At 44.1% G+C, this 26,705-nt stretch overlaps 1 protein-coding gene across 2 annotated transcripts; it reads right to left on the bottom strand.

Annotated features, from left to right (window-relative positions):
- On the bottom strand, positions 1–26,500 carry LOC135259822 (SH3 domain-containing protein 19-like). Of its 2 annotated transcripts, XM_064344592.1 has the most exons (20): positions 26,072–26,500; positions 16,970–17,009; positions 12,378–12,418; positions 11,854–11,899; positions 10,765–10,900; positions 10,419–10,623; positions 8,991–10,259; positions 8,653–8,757; positions 7,923–8,050; positions 6,936–6,985; positions 6,282–6,459; positions 5,225–5,371; positions 4,726–4,798; positions 4,081–4,211; positions 3,892–3,944; positions 3,472–3,698; positions 3,168–3,214; positions 2,557–2,746; positions 1,404–1,504; positions 1–965 (listed from the first exon to the last, which is right to left on the bottom strand). In XM_064344592.1, the coding sequence occupies exons 1-20, from the start codon at positions 26,166–26,168 to the stop codon at positions 849–851; spliced, it is 3,381 nt and encodes a 1,126-aa protein (XP_064200662.1). In that variant the 5' UTR covers positions 26,169–26,500; the 3' UTR covers positions 1–848. The 2 variants fall into 2 exon arrangements, with proteins under 2 accessions (XP_064200662.1, XP_064200663.1); XM_064344593.1 differs by lacking the exon at positions 1,404–1,504 and having other exon boundaries at positions 26,072–26,498.
- Positions 26,501–26,705: the final 205 nt, after the last annotated feature.

Genomic DNA, 26,705 nt, shown 5'->3' with positions numbered 1-26,705 from the left:
TAATTAGTAAATATCCTTTATTTCCATGCACAATTAAAGCTGAAAAAAAATGAAGTTGCTAACTGAACAAGTGTACACCATCTGTGTTGAACTGTAAAGGCACTGACAGACACCAGGTGGCGCTACAAGAATAGAAAACTAGCATGAAGTCAAAAGTATTGCACGCAAAACAAACTCAAAACTTAAGTCTGATACACAAAAGCAAACTAAGTCCAATTTAAAAATCCACACAGTCCAATTCACATTTAAATCAGAGCAATAAAATGGTGAACCAGAGTACCTAGTGCATAGCACAGTCATTCTCTTCAGCCTGGAGTCACATCCCAAGTCGTGATAGTTAATTCAGTTGGCACTTGGCTCTTGACAAGCAAGATGAAGGCCTTCCATAAAATACATTTCTACGTAGAAAAAGCTGAATAGATTTAACATCGAAAAAGTAGCCTAAAGGATGTGTTACATTGTGTATTGCAAAAACTACTGAATGGCAGATACCTTCAAAGTCTATAGATAGTTTTGTAAACATGACAGTCATCTGAAAGAACAGCCTCCAGATTTTACAGAGAAGGAGAAAAAAAGGAGAATTGGCATCTACAGTCAAGATGTGAGAAATTCTGAAGCTCTGTGGGGAAAAGTGTCCGGAGATGAAGGTAATTCAGTTGATAACTTCCAGTCCAAGAGACAATATGCTCATCATCATACATTTCACAAGAGTGTACCAGACACCCATTTCAATGTCAAGTTTCCATTGCTATGATCCCGATTCCAGCTTTTTCCAACTACAAAATCATCTCCACATGGACTCCAGTACCTGCAGCACTTGAGGTCAGCCCTTCCCCTCCAGTGCTCCTCTACGGATCCTGCAGCACCTGAACATAGTTTTTGGGGATCAAGCCACACGTCCCCCTCAGTTCTCCAAAGAACCACTCTTCATCAATGGACTCCAGGCTGGTTATCACATCCCCCACCTGAGAGGGAGAGAGAGATATAATCACTGAGCGATCCTGAAGAGCGCACAGCATGACCCAACTACCCAATTATAATAATCATAATAACTTTATACTGAAGGCAAAATTAGACCAACAAAAACATAACCAGCATTGAAAAGAATAAGAATATTGAAATACACAATAAAAATTATATTACATAGGAATTATGTTCATACCCCCATCAAAGTAAGTTTAATAGAGGAACCGGTTCCATTACTGGTAAAAGGGATGTGTGACTTAAATTTATGGCAGGCCTAATGAGGATCTAGTCTAGTGAAACACTGAATACACTTAAATAAAATACAGTATCTTATAAAGACAAATTTAACAGGGTTTCTAGTGACCCGGGCAGAGAGGAGATGTAGTGTATTAAAACTCCTCCCACTCCGATGATGAGGTCGTTGCTATTGGGCACACCTGGACTGACAGCTCTTCCTCACACTCAGAGGTGAAGTTGAACAGGGCTTTGGCTCGTGCTTCGCCCTCAGGCTCACTGTGAGGTCTCTCTGCAGCCTGAGCTGTGGAGAAGCAGTGTGACCCCAACCTTATAACAAGGAATACAGTGCTCTCTCTGGACACAAGAGTGCGCCGTTATGAAGGGCTGTACCCATTTGATTGATTTTTTGATTGGTTGGTTGATTGGTTGTTTGATTGATTGATTGATCGATTAACTGAATTTGATAATGAAAATGAATCACACATATCCCTGACACCATATGGTAAGGATAACACAGCCATAATGCATATTTGCTCTGCGGTCCTCCTTGTACTGGCAGCTTACCTGTACAGTTTACCTGTGAAGTTTATTAGTATAGTTTACTTGTGCAGTTTATTAGTACAGTTTATTAGTAGTTTACCTGCGCAGTTTAGTAGTACAGTTTACCTGTGCAGTTTATTAGTACAGTTTGCCTGTGTAGTTTATAGTATAGTTTACCTGTGCAGTTTATAGTATAGTTTACCTGTGCAGTTTAGTAGTACAGTTTACTTGTGCAGTTTATTAGTGCAGTTTACCAGTTCAGTTTATTAGTACAGTTTACCTGTGCAGTTTATTAGTGCAGTTTACCAGTTCAGTTTATTAGTACAGTTTACCTATGCAGTTTATTAGTGCAGTTTACCAGTTAAGTTTATTAGTACAGTTTACCTATGCAGTTTATTAGTGCAGTTTATTAGTACAGTTTACCAGTTCAGTTTATTAGTACAGTTTACCTGTGCAGTTTATTAGTGCAGTTTACCAGTTCAGTTTATTAGTGCAGTTTATTAGTACAGTTTACCAGTTCAGTTTAGTAGTACAGTTTACCTGTGCAGTTTATTAGTGCAGTTTACCAGTTCAGTTTATTAGTACAGTTTACCTATGCAGTTTATTAGTGCAGTTTACCAGTTAAGTTTATTAGTACAGTTTACCTATGCAGTTTATTCGTGCAGTTTATTAGTACAGTTTACCTATGCAGTTTATTCGTGCAGTTTATTAGTACAGTTTACCTATGCAGTTTATTAGTGCAGTTTACCTGTGCAATTTATTCGTGCAGTTTATTAGTACAGTTTACCTGTGGAGTTTATTAGTACAGCTTACCTGTGCAGTTTATTTGTACGAAGGCCTTGGGGAAGAGGCCCTCCTTGCCGTCGAGCCTCCCACAGCACCAGTCCGAGTCCACATGCTCCGTGATCAGGATCCGAGCCCCCTGCTTGAAGGACAGGTCCTCACCCGCCTGGGCGGTGAAATCAAACAGGGCCAATGCCCACTCCTCTTCCGAAGGGCCGCTCTGGGGTCAGACAAAAACAGCCGAAAATAACACCCTGACCATTCCAGCACCCAGTGTGACTCACAGAATGCTATGACTGAAGTAACTGCCCTTCACCACCATGACAACTGTAATTAGAAGTTAATCTAGGCATCAGTACGGCATCAGTACCCCTGATGTTTTTGCCGTACCCTGTAATAACAACTGCTGACGACACATGGTACGTCGTATCTAGTGATTTACATTCAAGACAGTGGTTATGACACGGTCCCCATTATGCCACCAATAATATGAAAAACAGAACCTCCAAGAGCACATCCTTAGTTTGTGATGCTACTGGCTGCTGTGCTCTCATGCAAGACCAGGTAGTAACCTTGTGCACATATAAACCTTAGCATCCAAAGTCAACTCCTCTGTAGAAGCCGATGTTTGAGAACTGTACCTGACAAGACTTTGGCGCCTCTTGGTTTTGAAGGGAAGCTGCCAGGCCTGATTGAACAAAGATCAGAAATAGTGTTGGTCAATGAGTTCCCCATTTTCTGAAAACCAGTTCATCCCTTTGACAAACGACAACACTTTATTTTGGAATCAATCCACAGATAGAAATCTAGGTGGCATTTGCATTCTTCTCCTGGCAATACTGTGTGGGAAACTTACAAGGTCACAGAACTAAGGGGAATTTAGCATTTCCAGCATTTCCATAGCTTAGTTACGGTTAGCAGACTGCGCGGTCGTCGAAATCCTACCGGGTGGTTCCGTCTTCTTCTGGCCCGACTGTTGCGCCCCTGAGGCTGGCAGGTCCTCCACAACTTCCACAAAGTTGAGCGGGAAAACCCCGGCGCGCCCGCCGAGCTCGCCGCGGGCCCACTCCTGATCCACGTACTCCTTCAGCCCGATCACCGCGCCCTCGGGGAAGGACAGCTCGTCGCCCTGCTCCGCCCTGTAGTCAAACCGCGCGACGCACCTCGGGCCGCTGCCGAGCAAGGCGAAGTGGTTTACGCGCATGCAAACACACGGGTTACATTTAGAAATGTACACAAGTCACCGCGTATTATAAATTACAAATGATATCGCTTATAGATGCCCTCATCTAGGCCGTCTACAGTAGAAATGCATACGGTGAAAACGGTGGGATATTTCAGTTTATTTCGATTCTGTAAACCAACCTCGCTGCTGCGGCCGCCGGACCCTCTTTCTTTCCATTGGCTGGAGACGGACTCTAGCAGAAGAAACGCAAACAAAGTAACTTTAAAGAAGGGGATTAAGAAAAATGCTTTCCTCCCTTGCTTTTCAGCACAAAGGCATGTTTGAGCGGTGAGCTTCTATGAAGGACTAACGCAGCCTCTGACACTCACCGTTGGCTTGACGTGATTGACGGGGAAGATTCCGGAAGAGCCCCTGCAGGTCCCGCGATACCAGTCGCCGTCCACCCTCTCCACCATGGACACCATGTCCCCCGCCCTCAGAGCCAGCTCACCGGGACCCTCTTACAGAACAGAGACAAATGTCAATCCTCACTGCTGAAACCAAAGCACTCTGTATGCAATTCATGATCATTTAATTCATTCAGTTTAGTTAATGTAACAGGATTGGTGTTTCAGTTAAAACAAATGTGCATGCACAGACATCTAGGCAGCAGTGAGTGAGTATGTCCTGTAGATAAAAGCTTATCTATTCTGCAAACATGCAGCAGCCAATAAAACAAAACTGGGAAAACAATAAAGATTTATCAGGGTTTACTGTTCTGAGCTCCTGCTTATTTTGCTTACCTAACTGGCTAAATAATGTTTTTGCAGACAACCAGCTGTGTGAGAGTTACACATACTTGACTTTGTTTCATCAGTGTGCGTGTTTGCTTAAACTTGCATGCTCAGGCATACACACACACACACACATACACGCACGCGTGCGTAAACAGGTGAATGCGCCAGCCATCTAAACCATGACAGGTATTACACTGGCAGGGTCGCCACAGGATAGCGCTTTTCTGTGCTAATTACCTGGAGTGAAGTCATGCAGCACCTGCACCTGCAGCCCACAGCTCTCCCTGCGAGCTTGTTTGGGACCAGAAGTCTAAAACAGAAGAAAACAAGGGGGGGGGGGATGAATTATGTGACAAGAAACTGCTGGTCTAACAAGTATGTGTGCTGCAGCTACAGGTTAATTAGCTCACATTGTGGTGAAAAGAACATTTCTTTGAAGGGGAAAGCATTAGAAAATTCTGAGAGATGAGTAAATTATGTTTTCATGAGCATTTTCCTTTCTTGGCTCTAGGGCAGTGATCTTCATTCCTGGTCCGGGCGGGCCGCAGGGGTCTGCTGGTTTCTGTTTTCAGCTTAATACCAGCAACCCTTTCAGACCCAGGAAACCAGGTGTGGTGAGATATCCGTGTAATCGACTGCTTTAATCGATCAATTAAGTGCCGAGTAGCAACAAAAAACCTGCAGACTCTGCAGCTCTCCAGAACCGGGAACGCGGATCGCCGCTCCAGGGCATTACCTGAGGTTCTGAGCTGCTGGAGATATCTACGAGAAGAGCGCCCGTCTTCGTGGAGGAATTCTGCGCTCGGCTGCGGGCGTCTCCGGCGTAGCCTTCAGGGCTGCCGCCGTTTTGCTTTCCAGGCGTCCCCTGGCCCTCATTTTTCTTCTGCAGAAAGAGCGTAAATATTTAACCTTTAATCTTACCTTTTTTTACACATAATCACATGTAACATCTGTATGTAGAATAGCGGCGGAAAATGTTTCACAACCTTTATTTATGGCAGCTATGGACTTCCCATCTCATTTCTCTATTTTCTAAATTATAGAATATATTTTCAATGCTGAATTCACTCGTTTGGAATGAACTGGGAAGTGGAGCCGGCTTAGCAGACACAATTAGGCCCAGCACAGTCTTGGCTTCTTGGCTCTTTATTCAAGGACACATAGGGATGCAGACACACACTTCACACAGAATCAACGTGTTGGCTGAAGAGACAACACCTGCAACCACATTTCATACGATTCTCCAAACTTTATAAAAATATTTGTAATTTCTAATCATTCCTCACCACTCTAGGGGAGGGCAGTGTTCCCCTTCCTTTCCTAGAGATTAGATCCCGTAAAATGCAGACAAGTAGGTCACAACCTTGGCAAATCATAACTACAGATAAGATGGAGACACAGTTCTATGTTCGGAACATCCACTCTTGGCTCCTTTCTCACATGGGAATTTCGAATAATCTAACATTAAAAATGTGGTTTACAGTTCATAGTGTATACACCTGGCACTCTCATCCCTTACTTGTAGTGTAAAACTCAGTATACAGTAGACTTGAGGCTTACTTGTGTGGGAAATTTTTGGTTTCAGAGATAATTTCCGCTTCTAATATCAATAAGATAGTCCATGCACTAGAACCATTTTAATCAGTCAACCAAAATGATCTCAGTGTGGTGGTGTTATACCACAGCTTTGGAACTGAATGTGTGAGGATTAGATATGTCAATATTCTACCATTTGTGCTGACTTGTTTTGGCTAATGGTGACTAGGCCCAGAAGCCTGTGATGGAATGCTTACTGCGTAGCTGCTGTACAGGGGGTGTCCAGGGCAGGGCCTTGGAGGCAGGGGGGGCCCTCTTTTCGGAGCCCCCCTGCTCTGGGTGCGCTTGTGTCCTGCAGTCTGGGGAGGGGGCGGCCTTCCTGGCGGCGTTTTAGCGGGTGGGGGGCGAGGGGGGAGCAGTTTACCCCCGGGGGGCCTGAGGGGCAGGAAGGGTTTGATGGTGGTTAATAACAGGAGGGCAGGGAACAGCGACACACTGTGACATCACTGTGACATCACTGGGAGCAAAAACAGGAACTAGAGCAAAGACGGGCTTCTGCATTGTTTATGTTCACGCAAGTACAGTCCCAGCTTCCAGTTTCAGCTCTTATCAATCTCCAGCTTTTATTTACTCTTATTTAAAAAAACGTGTACAACCTTTTCACCTACCAACAATGGGCACGCTTCGAATATATTCAAGAAAAAAAAACAGTAATAACATTTGCATACATTAACAACAGAGAAAAGCAATGGCATAATATGTATCAGGATTAATATTCAACGATTTTTACATTGCCCGGAATGGGGAAGGACAGAGTTATTTGACAGACACATTAAAGAACAATGATTATTACACTGTGTCATTCATTACGACCTGTTCCTTACATCACCCGAGGCAATACGAACACTCACCGAGGAGGAAGTGGCAAGGAGCCTCCAGGCTTGTCAGTATTAGTGCATTCCTATGGAGATAAATAACAACTCCTCAAATATCATAGGAAATGGGATTTTACATTATGTTATTTTATGATATACAGGCTGAGATTGAACGAACAAGTATAGCAGTTAAATGGATTCCATGACAGTATAGAGCCTTGTGGCCAGAAACGGGCTGGGGCAAGTATGTGGAGGACTATTTAAAAATAAAAAATAGAAAGTAAAAAAAGTTGTACTTTGTCACATTTGTCTGTGGTTGTAAACTGTTATTTTACATTCGACGACAGCCCAGCATCTTAATACCGATATCAAGTGCGGCAGGCTGACAATGGTCCCATTGTAAACAGGAAAGCATAAATGGAGGTCAGAACTCAGCAGGGTTAAAGGGGAATAGGCCTGTCTGTCAAACAGAGAAGGAAATGCCTTACTATGCTGGATTTCTGGCCAGTGTGTGAGACTGGAGTCTAGAGCAGGGAATGCAGAAAAGGGCTTTTTATTCATCGAAAGACAAAGACTTGGGCATGTTGCTAAGCTCAGCTGATTGGACGTCGGTCTTAGGGTGTGCTCTTGGGTTGAAAGGCTGGTGTCCCCACCTGCTGCACTAACAACAAGTGACTAAGCTGGACGTACCACCAAGAAGCCCACAGTGAGGTCCATTTTTACAGAAGTTCTATGACCATGTGGGGGTGAGATCTGGAGTAGTCTCATTAATATATAATAAGGAAATTAAACTGTGATGTCTCAAAAAGGTTTTTTTTTACTTAACAAGGGCAGCCAGATTAAGTCATGCTGGGTTTCAGACCATGTATGCAGTAGGACTCCCAATGAAGACCCAACCGGGATCTGTGATAGGCAGACTTGCCTGTGTTAGGTACTCTACAGGTAATCTCTCCTGTGCTTGGGGTTGTTTTTAGGGGGGGGGGGGGGGTAGAGGAATCTTACCTATGTTTAGGGTTGGCTTACCTGGGCTGGGGGCTGGGAGTTGGATTTAGGAACTAGACTGGGTTTCGGAACCACCTGAGGAGCCAGTCCACCGACTGGGTTTTGTGCTGGAAGAGGCGGAGCAGGTTCTGCAGAGCTATCTCCACCCGCTAAAAAACACGTCAGGTGACGATGAACTGTGACAGCTAGGTTGCAGGTTTGAATCCCAGAGGCAATGCTATCTCTATAACTTTGAGCTTAGCACTTCAGCAAATATCCATCTGGGCAAATTGATAGTGGTTCAAATGTAAGCAATGTAATCCAAGGCATCTTCCCTTATCCAGATGCCTATGGGCAGATATGGGCATCTGCTACTGATACGCCCAACAGTACACTACACAAGTTCCACTGCCAGGAAAAAAGCAGGAAGAGCGCCTCAACATTTCCTGGCTCTGGGTCCCGTACACCAGCAGAAGAGTACAGCTGTTCCCGTCATTTCCAGTGGGAGAAAACATACAAATGCACAAGCACACGGAGCAATGACCCCAGAAAACCACATTATTCACCAACAGATTCTTCTAGTGAATCATTCAACTGGCAAATTTAAACAACAAACTGAGATGGGGCGAATAGCCTTTTCTCATCATTACTTTTATTTCTTTCCTCAAAGAAAACGATCTCAGGGCATTATAAGCAGTTGCACTAAGCACACTGCTCTACAGAGACTGGTGAAAGGAATACTATGCTTTACGAAGCCCGGAGCAATGCTCACATTTGCCAGGTTTGCTGGAAACTCGGATCACAGTAGGCTTTTGAGGAACGCTGGGGCGATCTGGAATGGTGACAAGTGGTTGCTCCGGTTTGGTTGGTACATCATCTAGAAAAGAAAAGAAAAAAAAAAGCAAAACAAACAAAAAGTGAAACAAACAAGCACAACAAGCACACAAGAATACAGAATATAGTTATGGAGTGGAGAGTGGAGAAATTTTACCTATAATTTTATCTATAAGATTTTATTTACATTATTAGAACACTATACAACAGGATTCATAGCAGCAACCAATAACACTAGCTTTATTGGTAATTATGATCCAAATATGTTGCACTCACCTGAAGTAGTTTTGATGATGTCACAGTCTGGCCCCGTTTCAGTGGGCGCGGTGACTGTAGGGGGGCTGCTGAGGTCCAGGAGGTCCACGAGGACTTTCGGCTGCACCGGAGGGGCGGGTCGACTGGCAGCACAGCCCTCGTCCCGGGCCCCGAGGTTTTTGGGTCTAGCAGCTACCAAGGGTCGCGGTGGGCGCGTGAAGTTGGGCAGCGCCTCCTTCTTCCCGTTCTCAGCGGGGGGCTTTTTGGGCAGGAGGAGAGGCCGTGGCGCGGGGGTAGGGGCGCCGGCACCCTCTTTGTGGTTGTTCGTTTCGGGCCTTGGGCACGGTGCGGAGCCCTTCTCCACCAAAGCCTTGTCCGAGGGCGTCGGGGCGAGGGACGGCTTGTCCGAGGGCGTCGGGGCGAGGGACGGCTTGTCCGAGGGCGTCGGGGCGAGGGACGGCTTGTCCGAGGGCGTCGGGGCGAGGGACGGCTTGTCCGAGGGCGTCGGGGCGAGGGACGGCTTGGTCGGGACGGCCGGCCTGGCGGCTACCGGCGGGGGCTTGGAATGCTGGACGCGGGGTCGCGGTTCGGGCCGCGGTTCGGGCCTCTTCACGGGCTCCGCGTCCGCGTCGTCCGCGTCGTCCGCGCCGCCCTGCTTCTCGAAGGCCTGGATCTTGGTGCGCAAGGTGCTCATGCTGTCCTCTTCGCTTTGCTCGTTCGACTCGCTCTGATCGCTCTCGCCGCTTCGATCGCTCCGGTTGCCCAGGAACTCGTCGCCCGAGCCGAAAACGTCCAGGAGTTCCTGCAGGTACTTACCCGACGGAACCTCCCCGCCGCCCTGGCTCTCCTGGACGCTCTCGCCGCAGTCCTTCAACCTGACCAGGGTCTGAACTTTGACGTCTCTGGCGACGGCCCTGGAACGAGGGCGCGGGGTGGGGCGTCTCGCGTTCTCCTGAGGCCGGCCGTTGGCCGCGGGTACGGAACCGGGCGGGGGAGCGGAAGACGCCGTGGTCGAGGCCGGGGGACAGTCCAGGGAGATGAGACACAAGGGTTCGCAGGGCTCTGTTTGCAGACCTGACCCCGGGGTTAAGGGGCAGGACGGGAATTCACAGCCGGTATCCAGAAGGCTATTTATGGCCTCAGCTGTGCGAACGCTGCTCACAGTCTGTTCCTCGGGCAGGGAAACGAGGGACGTTCCCGGAGGGCCTGATGAATTCGCTGCCGTGTCACTTGGCAGGGCTTTGGGCTTGAGCGGAAAGGATGGCCTTGGTGGCTTGGGGCGTTTTCCTCCTGAAACACAGCAAATAAACCTTGAAAAGGCCTCAGTGTAGAGAAGGAGAAAAACACACAGGCAAAGCACACGATGCAGAAATGAACTAACTGTCAGTACACCATTAGAATACAAAGCCTCGCCCCCTGTTCCTGTCCATAAGCCCCCGTGAAGCTCACCACCGGGCGCGTTCTTCTCGACGGCTTGTGACGTCACGTTGCACTGCGGTTCGGAGGGCTCTGCCTCGGCCTCTTCCTCGGGCACGAAGTCGGTCTGCGTGGCGATGGTGGTGGTGGAGAGCCTGGAGGGGGCGCTGGCTGGGGGAGGGGGCGGAGCCTGCTCCTGCGTTTTCTCTCGGATCACCTCGTCATAAGACGGCGGCGGCTGCACCCACACAAAATTCTATTAAAACCCTCGATGACCCAGAGAGACGGAGGAGCTTCAAGCAGTGAATTGCACTGGTCCACAGGTCAACGAACCCCAACAACTGACGTAGGTACAGGTGTGGGCAGGAACGGGCGTCACCTGAGCTGCTGGTGGAATGCTCCCACCCCAGATGTGTTCGGTTGGGGGTGGCGGAGGCGGAAATCCCGCTGCAGCCCCCGGAAACCAGGCATTCGTTGCCAGGGGTTCCGCCGACAGGATGGTTATCTCTGGCCTCCTACCACACAAGGAAACACCGGCCATTTACGACCACGCCCAGCCGAACACAGCACCGCACCTTTCAAACAAGCGGTGGAGTTCTGCATCCTGGGCCACAATTCCAAACACTTCAAATTTTGGGAATGTGAAATTTTATGTGCTCACAGTATCAGACATCAAAACTTGGCTTATTCATTGATTTAAATCTTGGTCAAGGTATGGGAAATGTCATATCCCAAATAATATTCATAATAGCGGGGAAATTACAAGACAAGCACTCACTACTCACATGATTCAAGCCTATGCACTTGTAAATTCAAAACAAAAAAAGGAAACAATAATGCAGAGAAATTTGACGAAATTAAGACGAATCTAACTGCAAATCTAACTTGTAAATGGCAGAATTTTGCATCTCTTGAATGTCATTTAAGTTCACTCCAAGCACACAAATGGATTCCACACCATTACAGGAAAGAGGTTTGCTAGCTGGTCAATTACCCAGCATGTTAATGGCACCATTAATGCAAAGGTTTATGAATGACCAGCTACAAAATTCTAAAAACATATTACATCTGCTGGTCAGAATGAACACATCAGTAGCATTAATGGCCAACACCAATGGTCTGAATAGGAACAACTGAACAGGAACACATTTAATAATACGCCCAGTGTCATTGCATTATAATAGCAGCAGTCTCTTATAAATACATTCCCCACGGTCATAAATCCTTTTCTAAATGTAAATTCAAACAAAGCTTCAAAAGCCTAATTTGTGACATAAGTTGCTTTCTTATTTCAATAGCAGTGTACCGTGTAGAAATGTGCAAGCATATCAGGGGTTCACAAAAATGACAAAAGTGCTGAGAGCTGATTTTCTTTGTCTGGATACAGAACTGGAACAAAACTGATTTTTTTTTTTGTGTAAACTCAAATTGTATGTTTTTGCTATAGTCGGTCGGTCGGTCCGCTCACCTCCGTTCCCTAGAATGATCACCCTGGGAATTTGTCCTTGTTGAAGCTGGGGGAGAAATATATATTTGCTTTAATTCCCAAGCAGAACCACTTTTTTTAATACACAATGCCTCACTGACTTTTATAGCAGTTAAGGTAATGAAAACAGACTGCAAAACAAGTTGTTCTGAACAGGACAAATTGTACAGTAAACAGGATTGCCCAACACAGTCATTAAAACTGACTAGATTTCTATTAATGGAAATGCCACGAAAGGTATTATTACAATAAGGTCAGCTGACACGCTGTTATTTGCATACAGTACCTTATGGAACCAGTTTTAAACATAATTTTCTGTTTATGCTCCTCTTATCCACTAGCTTTTCAGCATTACGTATTTCAGCTTTTCCCGAAAATTATTTTTTAAATAATTAAATCATTTTCTTATGCCTGCACAATTCGTTTAAACACATTTAACACCTCCTGTAAGTATCGAGTGGATGCACCGTGCATAATAAATCAGGATTATGAAGTGAAAAACCTACTTCTCTTGATGGCAGATCGTATGGAGGAGAGAGGTCCTTGGCTGCAAGAAAGAAGCAGGGGAAAAATTGACCAGTGTGTTCTGAGCAGCTTTTCCACTGGACCTAAAGGCAGGTCGTTTTCTACGGAAAACTCGACCGGGCTCCTGTTTACGCAGTCTGTGACGACACGTTCCCCGGGCTAGCCTGCAGGGCGTGTCTCTCCGATTTTCCAAAGAAATAACGTGGGAGGGAAGCGATGAAGTAACGGGAAGGGTGAAGATTAAAAGACGTGAGAGCCCCATTTCTACCCCAGACGGGATGGAGCCCCAAGGCCACATCTGAAGGCCGGGGAGCAAAGCTTCTTTCATGGGCCACTATGACTGTCCACGATGGAGAACAAAAGCAATATTCATCTACGTCTGAATAGACATAATGAACTATAAATAGCCACAGACAGTATATTCATTTTCTATACAGGCTCCTACCTCAATACATGTCTCGCAGTTTGAGCTCACAGGGTTAGGGCACTGAGTCTATGAAACTCTTTTTGCCAGACAAAGGACCCAGGTTCTAGCTTAGAAAGAGCACAGGCCACAGAAATTGAGACTGGGCTGCTATTTAAATGCTGTAAAAATTGATTCAGAATCATTTTAATGCACATGCAATCCTATTTAATTCTCAAGTTAATTACTAAATGAAGTAACAAAGGACGCCTCTTAAAAGCAACCAGCAACCTTCTGAATGTGCGCCAAACCCCACCTCCTCAGAAAAAGCCAAGCCGTAGGAGCCCAGTTATTAGGAGTGATGTAGGCCCAAATACCTGGCACAAATCACATCGGTGGAAACATTTACCACTATGATCAAATGTCATTAAGACTCTGCATAAAGCAGTTTTGACCGGTTAAAAAGAGAAAACATCCACACATTGTAGCTTCCCAACAGTAAGTCAACACACAAGAAACCAGTATCTTCAGGTAGAAGCCTTTGATTACATCAAAACATGATTCATGTTCCCACCCCCCCTCATCCCTCATCTAAGCCTAAGATTAAAATGGGATTTTGTACCAAGTGAAGGTTCTCAAGGACAGAGGAAGTGTTGTATTTGGTATGCATGGATGATTTTTGATGTTTCCAGAAGAACCCAAAGGTAATTTGAAAGTACCGCTGGACGTGGAACATATTGCTGTGCATGTTTAATTACTGAATTGGTTCCAGAATCCTTAGATAGGCTACACCTTTTCCTTTTTTCCTCCACACTTCCAACGTCACATGACTCCTGAGGCAGCAGTTTGAGCTCTTGGCACTCTTTCAGTTCGCCGTCCCCCTCACACACGGCAGACTCCCAGCAGACGTTGAGACCGAGCGTCTCTCTCGAGCTTATTCCACTCAATTATCCGAGAGTAAACAGCGAGCGGGACGCCAAGAGCAACATCGCCGACATGCTCTTTGCACAATGCACTACATCACGGTTTTCTCTCTTCGATTCACTGACTCAACACAGATGTTGCTGCCAAATGGCCAAACAACTGCAGCAAAACAGATGGGACTAATTATCTATACAGCCATTCCAAGGAATTTCTATTGTTGAAAATCCTTCATCTGGGCGGAAGAGTGTAAGAGATGCGTCTTGCCTAAAACACCATTTCACAGCAACAAAAAAAGTCAATGTCTGAATATCGTGCGCGAAGCTCGTTTTCAATAAAATGTCTCTCACATCTGTGAGTTAAGTATGCTACTGCCTTTGTTCTACCTGAAACTAGCAAAACACTAAACACTAAAATAGAAATGAAGTTATGCCTCATTACCTCCCAACTAAAAAGCTGTTTAAGGCTTAAATGTTCAAGACTTTAGAAAAGTATTACATGACTGCCTGTACAGGACTTCAACAAGCACACATAAAATGTATTCAAACACCACAAACTGATGCAATAAAGCAAAGCAGCATTGTCAGATTAACAGATCTGGCAGAAATAATATCACATGGAAAATGCCTACCTCTTTCTCTTCTTTTAAATAAATGAAGTAGCAGAAACAATTCCACGTCCAGTCCCGATAAAAGATGAAAGAGAATCGACTGTTACTTTCAAACCAGGAACAAAACGGTTCTGTGGCTCCTCTTCCTGATAGCAGCACACAGACCTCAGCTGCTCTAGCCGCACTCACAAACTCCGACAAGAAAATTCTCAAAGGATTCTCAAGCACCGGCCCTTAATGCGGTAAAATATTCCCTTCGTCTTCAGTGATAAAAAGCTGGAGCCTTCCTACTCCTCTCTGCATACACAAAGAGGTCTTCTGACCTCTTAAAACGAGAAGGGGGGGGGGGGGCTCTTTGTTAGACAGCACTGGCCGTCTACATGGATACCGTGTACGCGTCTACAAAACAAAAACGGAGGGGGGGGTTAAAAAACAAATAAAAACCACTTGCCGATTTGGACGGGCTGACTTCCTGACTGCGCCGCGTTCGCGCTGACGTCCCCGGGCCTGCCCTGCCAGCGGACGGCCCAGCCGAATAGCTGCCTCGCTGTGTCACTGGCAGAAAATAGTCACAGAGCCTCGCCGCACCTCCAGATGCAAAACATCTGGAAAAGAGCTGCTGCTCAGCTCTCCGAGGCGCTCCCTCACACGCAACGCTCTCAAATGCCGAGCTACAGGACAGCCTCCACTCAGATAAACTCTAACTCTATACTCACATACAGACTGCTCTCTCAAACACTGAGCTACAGGACAGCCTCTACTCAGATAAACTCTATACTCACATACAGACTGCTCTCTCAAACACTGAGTTACAGGACAGCCTCTCCTCAGATATACTCTATACTCACATACAGACTGCTCTCTCAAACACTGAGTTACAGCACAGCCTCTCCTCAGATATACTCCATACTCACATACAGACTGCTCTCTCAAACACTGAGCTACAGGACAGCCTCTCCTCAGATAAACTCTATACTCACATACAGACTGCTCTCTCAAACACTGAGTTACAGGACAGCCTCCACTGTCTGCCAGCAGACTTACACATCAGTCGATCACCAGTAACAGATTAAGCTCCGAACTTGACCCATTAAACTTCAAAACCGACCCACCAATGCCAGAGGTGCATGGTATCCGTCTAAGAGAGGAGAGATAATACTTTGATGAAGGGATGCTTGGTTGTTTAAAAAAATCAATTTCTAAATGTAAAAAGCAGGAATTGCTGTAAGCCAAACAAAAGTAGGTTCAGGAAGTCTGTCCTCAGCAGCTGAGAGGAAAAAAAGCACTCAGCGAAATTAATGTTTGTGTAAATTCACCTCGACAGATCGGTGCAGAAAGAGGGTAAAGTTCACTTTTAAAAACTCCCTTTACCAAGGCCTTAGTTACCAAGTTTATTTCAGCAAAACAGAGCGACTAAGAACCTTGAGTGCGCTAGTGTGGGTTTTATTTGTACAGTGTAGATTTAGAAAGTTGGAAGTCTCTTTTTTGAAATTATTTGTAGAGGGAAGGGGGTGTGAGATAATACCTGAACCACATGCAGTTTCGCTGTCAATTTGATCAAAATATTACATTTCAATATCATATTCCAAACAATAACAATTCATTATTCAAATATCTCTGGCTAAATTTACAGAATTGTTACTTAGACATAAATTCTATCCTCCAATGTTCTATTCTATTCAAGTAATATTAAAATTTAGAATCTAAATAGAACAGCCTAACTGGCTTTCCTAGTGAAGCCAACAAAAAGAGCTTCTCCGGCCTGGTTCTGCTAACCCAAGCAAACAGGAAGAGGTGGATTTCTCAAACCCCCTATTCAGCAGGTCATGGCCCAACTTCAGGGTCCCTCAGGGAGACACACACTACACGTGCTTCGAGGTAGTCTAGAGTGCAGCCAGTCAGCAACAGTTCTGTGACGCCAGTCTAATGCTGTGCTTTCACCGAACCCTCAAACTGTCAGTTTTATGGGTGGTACTATGTAAATAATGTAGGCGGGTTCCATCAAATAGGTGCCCCTGTGGGAGCAATACGATCAAGTGACACATCCTACCACGGAACATTGCCGACAGGGGATTGGATAGACCCTGGCGGTCCTTGGTTTTGGCTCCCCATTTTCAAAACAGAACAACACGGTGGACCGTTGATGAACTTTCTATTATTCCACCTAAACGGTCCACTAAAATGTATTTCTGAAAACACCTGAGGCAAGAAACAGGCAATACAGTTGCTGAATCTTGATTCATTTTGTATCTGCAGCGCCTAGTTTGAAAGTTTGATCTGAGTTTTGTGAGCCGGAGTGAGCTACTACAAATGCCTTTGTTTTCACAGGACAAGGACGGACTATCTTCATTGTGAATACATGCACCGTGATGCCTGTCCATAGAAAATTAATAGAACGTGCGGAGAGCCAGATTCTGTGAGAATGCCCCATAAGGAATGCACTGAGATCCGGTGACTCTGCACTACCACCACCAAACTTCTCAGCCTTTCTTCTCATTGCCAAAGCTGTATTTTTCAATTTGGCACCGCATGCGCTTCAGCTGCCGTTTCCTAATTCTGCCACTTGAGTTCTTATTGCATTCTGCCTGCCGTGCTGGAACCAAAGGCTCAAATGTAGCGGAGGCTAGGGGAGACCTTACCTGGACAGACGGCGATCTGGTTTGTTCCTCCCAGACCGACCTGCAGAGGAGAAGAAAAGAACATCAGCGATTCACTCAGCCATGGTTCTCTTCTGCTCCAGACAGAGCAGTGTCCCAGCAGATATCCTCTATTCCTGCTTTAAAAGTGAGGCGTTTTCCTGCTGCCGACGAAATTGACCTACGTAAGGACAAAGTGAAATTGCCCCTCGGCAAAAAAAAAAAACCTTTCATTTATATAAATGTGGAAACCTACCGCACGTAACCCCTGGATTCTCCAATTCTGATTGGTTTGTAAATATGAAACAGTGAATCCACGCTGAACAAGTATTCATGTGGGAAACCAGAGTCTGGAATTGTACTTAATCGGACATTTTTACTGACAGGCAGAAATTCTTTTGGTCGACACCGCCACAGCTGTGCGCCTATACTGGCGTACTCACAGTCAAGGAAAGAGAAGTCTGAGAAGGACACAGGAAAGGGCAAAACTGCTGTAAAAAGTGTAGGGGGGCAGAGAGCAGTGAGAGGCAGTATGATTTAGAAAAAAACATATCATTTTTATTGCACTTCTTCCATTACATTTACACTCCATGAATGAAAAATATGTGCACTTGATTTATTTTTATTTTTATTGTTAAATACAATTTAAAATTTTGATCAAACGAAAGCAGTGACCCGTGAAAATATTCCTCTTGAAAGAGTGACTCACCGAACATTAAGAGCATTTCTTTATAAGCATTTGGCACACCATTGTCCAAGCAGCTAAACGCACACGCCAGAGATAAATTTGAATGGGAGAGATGCTTTCTCCAGATAAGACCGATAAGCTATGCAAAGCCAGATGGGGAACTTGGTATTGTGCTGCAGAGCACCAGCTGGGATACATCAGGTTTAATTGTAGGATTGTGGAGATGCACGTTACACCCAAGCGCTAATGCATGAAAGGAGGTTAGGACAGTGATGGAGGACATTAACAGCTCGGAGAAACCGCTCTCTCTCACTCTCCTCGTGCATCGCGGAAAGAGTCTGACTGACCTGATTCAGTTTTTTTGTGCAGCTGAGAAGTCACAATTCATAAAAACTACAATAAACCAAAGCAGCTTATGAATGCATATCAAACAGCACAGCAGATTCAGCAACACAAACAGAACAATAAACCTTCATGCGTTTGATAAAATATTTCTACAAATTAAGCAGGGTTGAAAACCTGCGTGTGACTAAACCGTAATCATCTGCTTGTAAATTAGAATAAAAGCAGTGTAGTTCCAGAGAAATCCATAGTTTGCACAAGGATTTCGTGTGAGACTGACTGATGCTATGCAAATTGTCCTGGATAAGGTCACATACATAATGAAACAAACATCACAGCTAGAAAAAACAGTCGAGGGTACCGTACATACTAAAAAATTGTATTGTGCCATATTTACTGAATCAGTGTGTGATATTTCATTGAGAAAAAAGAAGAAACTAGTCTTTACATGTTAATCAAAAAATAACTTGTTAAACCAGCTTCTTGGTGTATTTACAGGTTTGGCAGCTGCACAACATCACATCAAATCTGGGCTATAGCAGCAGCGTAACTGTGGAAGAAAGCATACCTGTGTCTGTTAACCAATAACATTCATTATCAAACTCTCAGGCGCGTGGCAGCTCTAGAACATTCTACCATTCAGTGCACTCCATTTCAGGAAGATTTTAAGTGGCTACACAAGACAAAGGTCCAAACTGTGTACAAGCCGGTCCCACATTTGCATTCAACCACATGATAACATGCTATTGGCTTGACTGCCAGGTCACTGTGTCTGTGCATTGCATGCTTCTCACAGACTCTCAGTTTTCTCTCTGGATTAGCTTTTAACAGCCGAATAACGAACGTTTTCTCAGATTCAGATTCCTGCAGTTGCTCAGTCCTTTCTTTGACCGACTGTAACTCTTCCTCTCTCATGTCATTACGAGCTTGCAGTCCTGTATTTACTTGCCTGTTTTAGCTGAGATCTGCTTTAAACTTGATCGCTGTGTTTGGCGTCCTGCCTAAACCACACTGGCATGTTCTCAGCTCGCTTGTTAAAGAACAGTTAAAGAAAAGATTCAGTACACAAGACATAAACAGTTTTTAATGGTTCAAGGCTACCACTGTCTTATCAAAGAGGAAATATGATACGAATGGTTCACAGAACTCCAGGGTTCATAGGTCATTTTCATTCATTTTCCATGTTTCTTCCTGAAACATCTTTAGAACAGCAGTAGTGATAGGGGCATACACCTATACAGTTTGGGGGGAGTTTACTGTAAGGAGACTGGTTTCTGTAATGGCCAGGTGGGTCATACTTTCTGCCTTTCTGCTTTTGCGCAAGGCACCCCACCTGAATTGCCTCAGTAAATATCCAGTTGTTAACATATAAGCTGGATCCTTGGGAGGAAAATGCATTTTTATCTCCAGGTAGGGCACAGAAGTTGGATCATGAGGAAAGGTGTTGAATCCGTACGTCCGAATTGATGCTTAAGGCATTAGTCACCCCGGATAAGGGTGTTTCCTGTGTAAATAACAGTGAATCAGCGATTATGAAGCACATATCTGGAGACATCTCCTCTATCCTAGTTATCACAGGGTGAAAAACCAATGCAAGTCTGGAACTTTTGTGAATACGGCCTTACAATACATTATCCATGATCATCCTCACAAGTACTGGACAAGCGACCTTGCAGTGGAACACCTGACTCACTTTCTTATGCTGGTTGATATAATTTTGTTTCTGTAACAAACTAGAGTTTGCTGAAATACATATACAAGCCCTTGGCTATACTTAGAGTGCAATATTCTGATCTGTTCTGATCCCAGTGGCTGAAAATACCAAGCTCGGATGTCACAGTGGCCATCAAATGATGCGTTCTCATTCAGACCTTTAATGAACCAGGTTTGAGGTCACAATGGCCTGCATGTGATGTATTCAGCTCTGATGTCACAGAACCCGGTAACAAAAATGAATGTACAGTTGTGATGTCACAGTGGCCTTTACTCTGAACACATTCAGCTCTGATGGCACAGTGGCAAACGTAAATTCATTAGTTTAGCTAGAAATACCCTTACACACGGTAACATCCTTTTTGATATATCACCATAATATCAGTTTAATATCAACTTAATACTGACTGAAAAAATCAGATAAAGCTCCTAGCAGCGTCAAAAAAGGATTTGAACTCGTAGCCTTGGGTTCACAAGTCCAGTCTGGGCTCTGTATATTTATGGAATTCACAGGTTAGCTGTGGTAGCTTTCCGTGAGGCCTGTGCTAACACGAACGCCTCCGTCGGTGCATTCCTCTGCTTTTCAAGTCGCTTCGCCACGGAGGAGGGTAAACGCGGGGAATTCTCACTGACAAATCAGATCTGCGCCAGACCTGGAGAGAAAAGTCCCCTTCCACGGCCACACCTTTCAAAGTTACACATTCTACCTGCTGTTAATGATTTCACCTCCGCTTCCTTCTGTGAACCCTTCATAATAGCACAGGTCACGTTTCACACACAGGACGTTCATTCAGAAGAGTGAACTGGCAAGAAAGACTGAATGAAAACGAAAGGAGAAACCGCACATAGGGTTAGAGACGCATATCCACCGCGTATAAAGACTAAGGACAAAACAGCTGGAGTAGACATTTTTAAGCTCTGTCCTCCAGTGGAAAATTCCATGGCTCGATGACACGGTTATTCTCGCAACATAAAATGGGTCCGGTTTCAAAATATGTTCAATATTTCTTCGCATAAAAATTCTAGCGTTGTGAAGACCCTTATTTCAAATGGCAATGAACTAAAACACAAGTCTGGTTTTCATTTAATGCAAAAACCAATTAAGGCCCCGGCTGACCAGTAAAAACCACCGAATCTAATGAAATGCATTCTTTCAAGCAGTCATTCCCTTTAACAAAAGTCTCACATACAGCACAGCTTCTAGTCATTTAAAGGCAGGGACCATTAACCTCGCATTCCTTCTTCTTGGATACTAGTCAATTAGGACTCCTTCCAAGTGTTTGTTCTGGAGAAAGAAATGCATTCAAGAAGATCCTCGGAGCAAAGGGAGAGAGTTAGCCAGAGTCTGCAGTCTGGACGTAAGGCAAACAAGCTTCATTCAGCCAAACCTTCACAAAGTCTGCATTCCTTCAGAGTGAGCGTGCCTGTACCTGTTCATTACGGGCGCCGTTTGTTGCTTTAAACTGAGAATTGGGTCAAACGTGGAGCAGTGTTGGAAAAACACTCGATTTCTGAGTTTGGGAAGACTTGTGTGAGGGAATGTTGCAAATCACTCCGGGGAAATTCACCACAGATCCAACAGCACCTTCCTGCTGCATTCCAAATACAGCAGGACCACGTGCTCCCCGCTGACTGTCTCACCCCCCCCCCCCCCACAATCCTTTCACTCTCAAAACACACCATCCCTCTCTCCTTCCTCTCTGTAACCTCTCAACTGCACTCTGTCCACACTTCCCCTGCTCTCTCTCCACACCCCCCCCCTCTCTCTCACACCCCCCCCCACCCCACAAAGCAAAGGGGGGGGGGGTTAAAACAAAAAAAACAGAGTCCTGCTATTCCCCCCTGACGACTTCAAACAGCAGGGCCAAAAGCCGGCAGAACCCCAGGGAGCTCAACTCCAGAGTGGGACTGCTGCACGTAGCCCTGCCACAGATAGCTGTAGCGGGGAGGTGCAGCTCCTAACACACGAAGCTCGTTTCAGACCTCCCGTGAACTCAACCAGGTCAAGTGCAGCACTGGGAGGAGGGCAGTGGCCACTTATTCTGGTGAAGGGCTCTTTACCTGCCGCTTCCTGCTCCAACCCCATTGGCTGGCGGCAAGACAATTAGCTATCGACCGATGCACGCGCAAGCAAAGAGGAGCATTTGCAAACAGTCGGACAAAAAGAATGGGTAAGGCCTACTGACAAAGAAGAATTTGTCAGTTTCCTGTTTATTTCGACGAGTACCCGGCATAGCTCCGTTATTCCGAGAAGCACTCACAGAAAAGCAGGTTGTGAAAGAAGTCCCAAATAAATTAAGATCTGACAGAAATGGATTTTTTTTTTTTTTTTTTTTTAAACTGTGCGTCATGTCCACCTGGTACCCTGCGTTGCGAAACACAGTGTCATTAGTATCAGCTCATGAGGGGGTCATTTCACTCACAGAGGTAAAAATCTAACAGCAGTGCTGCTATGCAATGCCATACCATTCCCTGTAATTGTCCTGCTTCACATTAAATTAATGAGCCGCCTCACATTTAAAATGATAACTTAATACACCTGCCTGACAAAGTGAACGCTTTCATAGAGACATCAGGTTAACTGGCTTTGATTCAAGAGTAGCCATGTTAGCATACACAGTGGGCATACTCAATATTACATTGCGATGCTGATATACTTGATGTGGACGCTCCTGTGCTCTGTCTTGACACTCTCTGGTTCTGAAATGCTGAGGAACGCAAAAAGTGAGCACCTTCCATTCATGACAAAGAGCACAACAACGTGGCTTAAATCACCAGGAAAGCTTCACCCTCCTAGCTTAGAAAATATTACAAAGCTTACCTCACACCTCTCATTTTGCATGGATGAAGGGGGACAATGCAGTCATTTCTTTAAATGTATTTCCTGGCTTGCTTCAGAAAAGGCTGCTTGACGACACTGATGGCGAGCTAAGCTCAAGGAACAAGGAACCCAAATCCGCTTTGTCAGGGTAAATAAAGCATTAACGCAACTATGGGGTAAATCCGTAACACAGCCAATTTCATCCGACACTGCAACAATGCATTATACAAGGACAGGCTCAATGTAAACACATACGTAAGCGTATGATGATGTAAGATGTGGTGCATGAGTGGCGTATCCGACGGAGGCACTTGTTTTCAATGCCTAGTCCAGACTGATCTTGGACCTTGTCGGTGCTGAGAGACTCATGTGGAGGTACATAACTGGCAATAGTGAAACTCAAGGAAGGAGAAAGACTACTGGCAGGGTGTCCCCAAACATCACACCTCGGACTGGCCTGTACCCATTGCACATTAAGCTAAGCTAAGCTAAGCTAAACTAAACTAAACTAAACTAAACTAAACTAAACTAAGCTAAGCTAAGCTAAGCTAAGCTAAGCTAAGTTAAGTTAAGTTAAGTTAAGTTAAGTTAAGTTAAGTTAACTTAACTTTACTACAGCTAAACTAAATTAAGCTAAGCTAAGCGAAGTTCAGTTTAAATTTATTGACCCTGTGGGCTAATTTGTCCTCTGCATTTGACCCATCCTATCTATTTAGGAGCAGCAACTTTACAAGCACTATGCTGTCCTGAATGACAAAGACAAAGCTCTTTACAATTCTCCAGGGATAAACTTTCAACCCACACAGAGAATGATTCTTTCCATAAAATCAGCCTTCAGTTCAATCACTTTTCTACTCTAATTCAGGAATTAAAGAAAGACACCAAACAGAAATACTGAGGTTTGTGTTTAACAGTGGTTTAGAGCCATGTTGTCTATGAATAAAACTGTGTATATGAACACTTCAATGATGAGATTAAATATTAGGATATTTAACACCAAGACAGAAAATATAGTTAGCTGGGAAAGCAGCCATTTTATTTTAACAAGTTTCTCAACTGTGGGTGAGCAATAATAAATGAGGTTAAGTCATCATTTAGCAAAGTGAGATGGGAATTTTTTGTGTACAGAACTTTCAGATTATGTGACATCACTCTCAAAATATCTGCTGACGTGATTGGCCACATGTCATCACCCACCCTGTGTTTCATTATTCTGTTTCTCTTCATTGCTGACTTGGGATGGAGCCTGCATGCATGTGTGTGTGTGTGAGCTTGTGTGTGTGTGTGTGTGTGTGTGTGTGTGTGTGTGTGTGTGTGTGTGTGTGAGAGCATGTGTGTTTGTGTCTGCCGTCAGTAGAATCTGTTCTCTGTCTCACCGTCACCTGGCAAATCCATTAAAATCAATAAAGACCTTCATGTGCACGATAAAAAAACCTGCACAAACCATATCAACGGTATTTTAAAGGCTTTAAACTGACTCTTTATTTTGATTAATGCCTTGCGGGTTAAATAGTCACAGTCTCAGCATTGCAATAATACTGCATGCCATTTGTGATCCAGAAGCATTGCTGTGCTGCTTTTGGAAACACCCTGAGCATCACCATGTTTTCTGCTGATAATGTCAGAGAGAGATTAAGAGCGGAGTCAGGGCAAGCAAATTACAATGCTTAGGTATGGCAAGACACTGTCTGAAGAAGAAGCCAAAGCATGACACACCTTAATGTCTCAGCTTTCGTCATGATGCTGTCGGTACACGCAAACAATTTACTCAACCTCAGTCTAGAGCATAGCATGAACCAGTTTATTATACAGTACTGTGCAAAAGTCTGTAAAAAAATTCTGTACAGCTAAGATGCTTTCAAAAATAATGAAATGAAAGGTTACAAATATTGAAAAAATAATATAAAGAGCAGGAAATAGTTAAAAACTAAATAAAATCAATGTTTGGTGTGACCACCCTTCACCTTTAAAACTACACCACTTCTCTTAGGTACACTGTCCTGCAGTTTTATAAGAAAATTGGCTGGTAGATTGTTCCAAGCATTTTGGAGAACTTGCCACAGTTCTTCTGCAGATGTTGGCTGTTTCGCTTGTCTTGGCTCTCCAGGTAATCCCAGAGACCCTTGATCAGGTTTTTATCTGAAAAGTAGTCTACTGCTTAAAATATTACTTTATTTAACAAAATAGAAAAATTTATCTGTCATTTTTTGGAAAATTCATGTTTGGAAATCTCAAATTTGCTCTTTTCTACTGACACACTAATGCAAAAACAAAAAATAAACATCTAAGACCAAATATATACTATATATTATATTTAAAAATCTAGGGTGCCTAAGACTTTTGCACAGTACTGTAGGTGTCCAAACCTGCTGGATGACTATGCCCCCCAATCACCACTGAGCATCTGAATTTCACAGCAGGAGAAGACCAACATTCCAACATACATTCCACGGTTATCAAATCTTAGAAATAAGCTAACTGCATTTAGGTCTATCTTAGGAAAACTAATAAAATGTGATACTATAAAAATTTTTTGTTAAAATCAATGAGTTAATACCACAAGTGATAAATGATTAGCAAGTCCATAGCTTCTTCCTTCACCGAGAAAGACATGTTCATTCCTTTTTTTTAATTCATTGGATGTGAAAACTGCCCCGTGTTCATAGTGTCCTTTGAACACTATAAACACAACACCTGTTAACTATTTAAGTCAAAATAAACAGAAAAAAACGATTTCGGGATAACATGACAATGCAGAATACACAGTGTTCTGAAATGACGTCATAGTATCAGGGAAACAAGGTAGCTAATATGACGGATTAACACGTGGAAATGGTTTGAGTAAAACAGACTTTCATATTTTCATAATCTGCACATATGGTATAAGCAACAGCACTTCCTAAGCAGCCATCGCTTCCAAGATAATAAAATATGGCTTAAAATGAGAGCAGTAGCCTACTGCAATATATTTGGCTGGCTTGATTAACCTATCACTGCCAAATCACTCTTTGTATATATATTACTTTTTGATAACGTTTGTATTCAGTTCACAGCCGATTACTCTAAATTATTATGAAGCTCTGACCCTATAACCCTCCCTGCCAAATACACCTGTTACAATGTCTCATTGACCAGCAAACTGGTAACTATTAACTATGTCGCTGCCGATGTTTGCCAACTAACTTCAAAGGTTGGATTTAATACGCCGATTAGAAATTGTTCTTCACAGGTTTGGAATAATGTTTTTTTTTTTTTTTTCAGATTTCAGCAACCCACTTTGTGTTGCTTTCTATTAGTAGCCTATGCAATGTAGGTGTAGGTGATGTGTATATTCACAGCCTAAGCAATAAACACACAGCCTACATAATTTAATAAAAAAACAAAAACAATGATGAAGCTTCAAAGTTACCTTGATCGACAACTGTTTAAAAAAGCATTTAACCGTGTAAAAGGTGGTTTTAAAACTCAAGCAAAACAAACAAACTAAACCAAACTGAGACACGAGAACGAGGAATGGTTTCGATATACATTTTGTGTTTACCTGTGGCCGGACTGGACTGCCTCAAGTTTCGCCGAACGCCGGGTTCCCTCAGCTCGCGCAACTCTTCCTCCTCTTCATCAATCCTAGCTTCAGCCATCAGGGAATAGTGTCGTGAAGTGTTTATGGAAAATCCAAATTGCTGCTACTAGCCTCGCGTTCGGTCCCAATTGCTGTGGAGGCGCTTTTCATGCAAAAGTACTTCAAGTTGGTGAAAGTAGCCTACAACTTCGCATAACTCACTCTAGACAAACGCTGCGTTCCCAGTATCCTTTTTAGCTACGTCTTTAACTTCGAAGTTGACAGAAATCCAGTAAAAACGAAATACTAAGTTAGTTTGCTAACTTAGTATCGCTACCTTTCCAGACCGTTCCCACACATCCCGACGTCTACAGGAAGCGCAGACAGGCTGCATATCAAATGAAGGTGGCGCTACAAGCGATCACAGTGGGCAGAGCTCACAAACCACAACAAAAACTTCGATTGGCTCATTGGAACGTAAGAAGAGGCTTTCACTCAAGCGCAATGCAACAGCCTGCACCGTAACTGAATTTCCAAGTTCAAAATCATAAAATGATCCGCGGTGGATGGTGAAAATTCAATGGTTATGTTGTGTTAGCCCACTTCCTTACTGGCA

This window comes from Anguilla rostrata, chromosome 7 (assembly GCF_018555375.3).
Source record: "Anguilla rostrata isolate EN2019 chromosome 7, ASM1855537v3, whole genome shotgun sequence".
Classification (NCBI taxonomy): Eukaryota; Metazoa; Chordata; class Actinopteri; order Anguilliformes; family Anguillidae; genus Anguilla; species Anguilla rostrata.
Note: the sequence above shows the minus strand (reverse complement) of the source record. Positions and strands in the feature narration are given on the sequence as shown.

What these genes read in the sequence shown, in the direction of transcription:
- LOC135259822 (XM_064344592.1), bottom strand. Translation starts at nt 26,168, where the DNA reads ATGGCTGAAGCTAGGATTGATGAAGAGGAGGAAGAGTTGCGCGAGCTG. An exon ending in CGAGAAGAACGCGCCCGGTG is followed by an intron (nt 10,260 to 10,418) that starts GTGAGCTTCACG and finishes GCTGTGTTTCAG; the next exon opens with GAGGAAAACGCCCCAAGCCA. An exon ending in ACTCCCAGCCCCCAGCCCAG is followed by an intron (nt 6,986 to 7,922) that starts GTAAGCCAACCC and finishes TTATCTCCATAG; the next exon opens with GAATGCACTAATACTGACAA.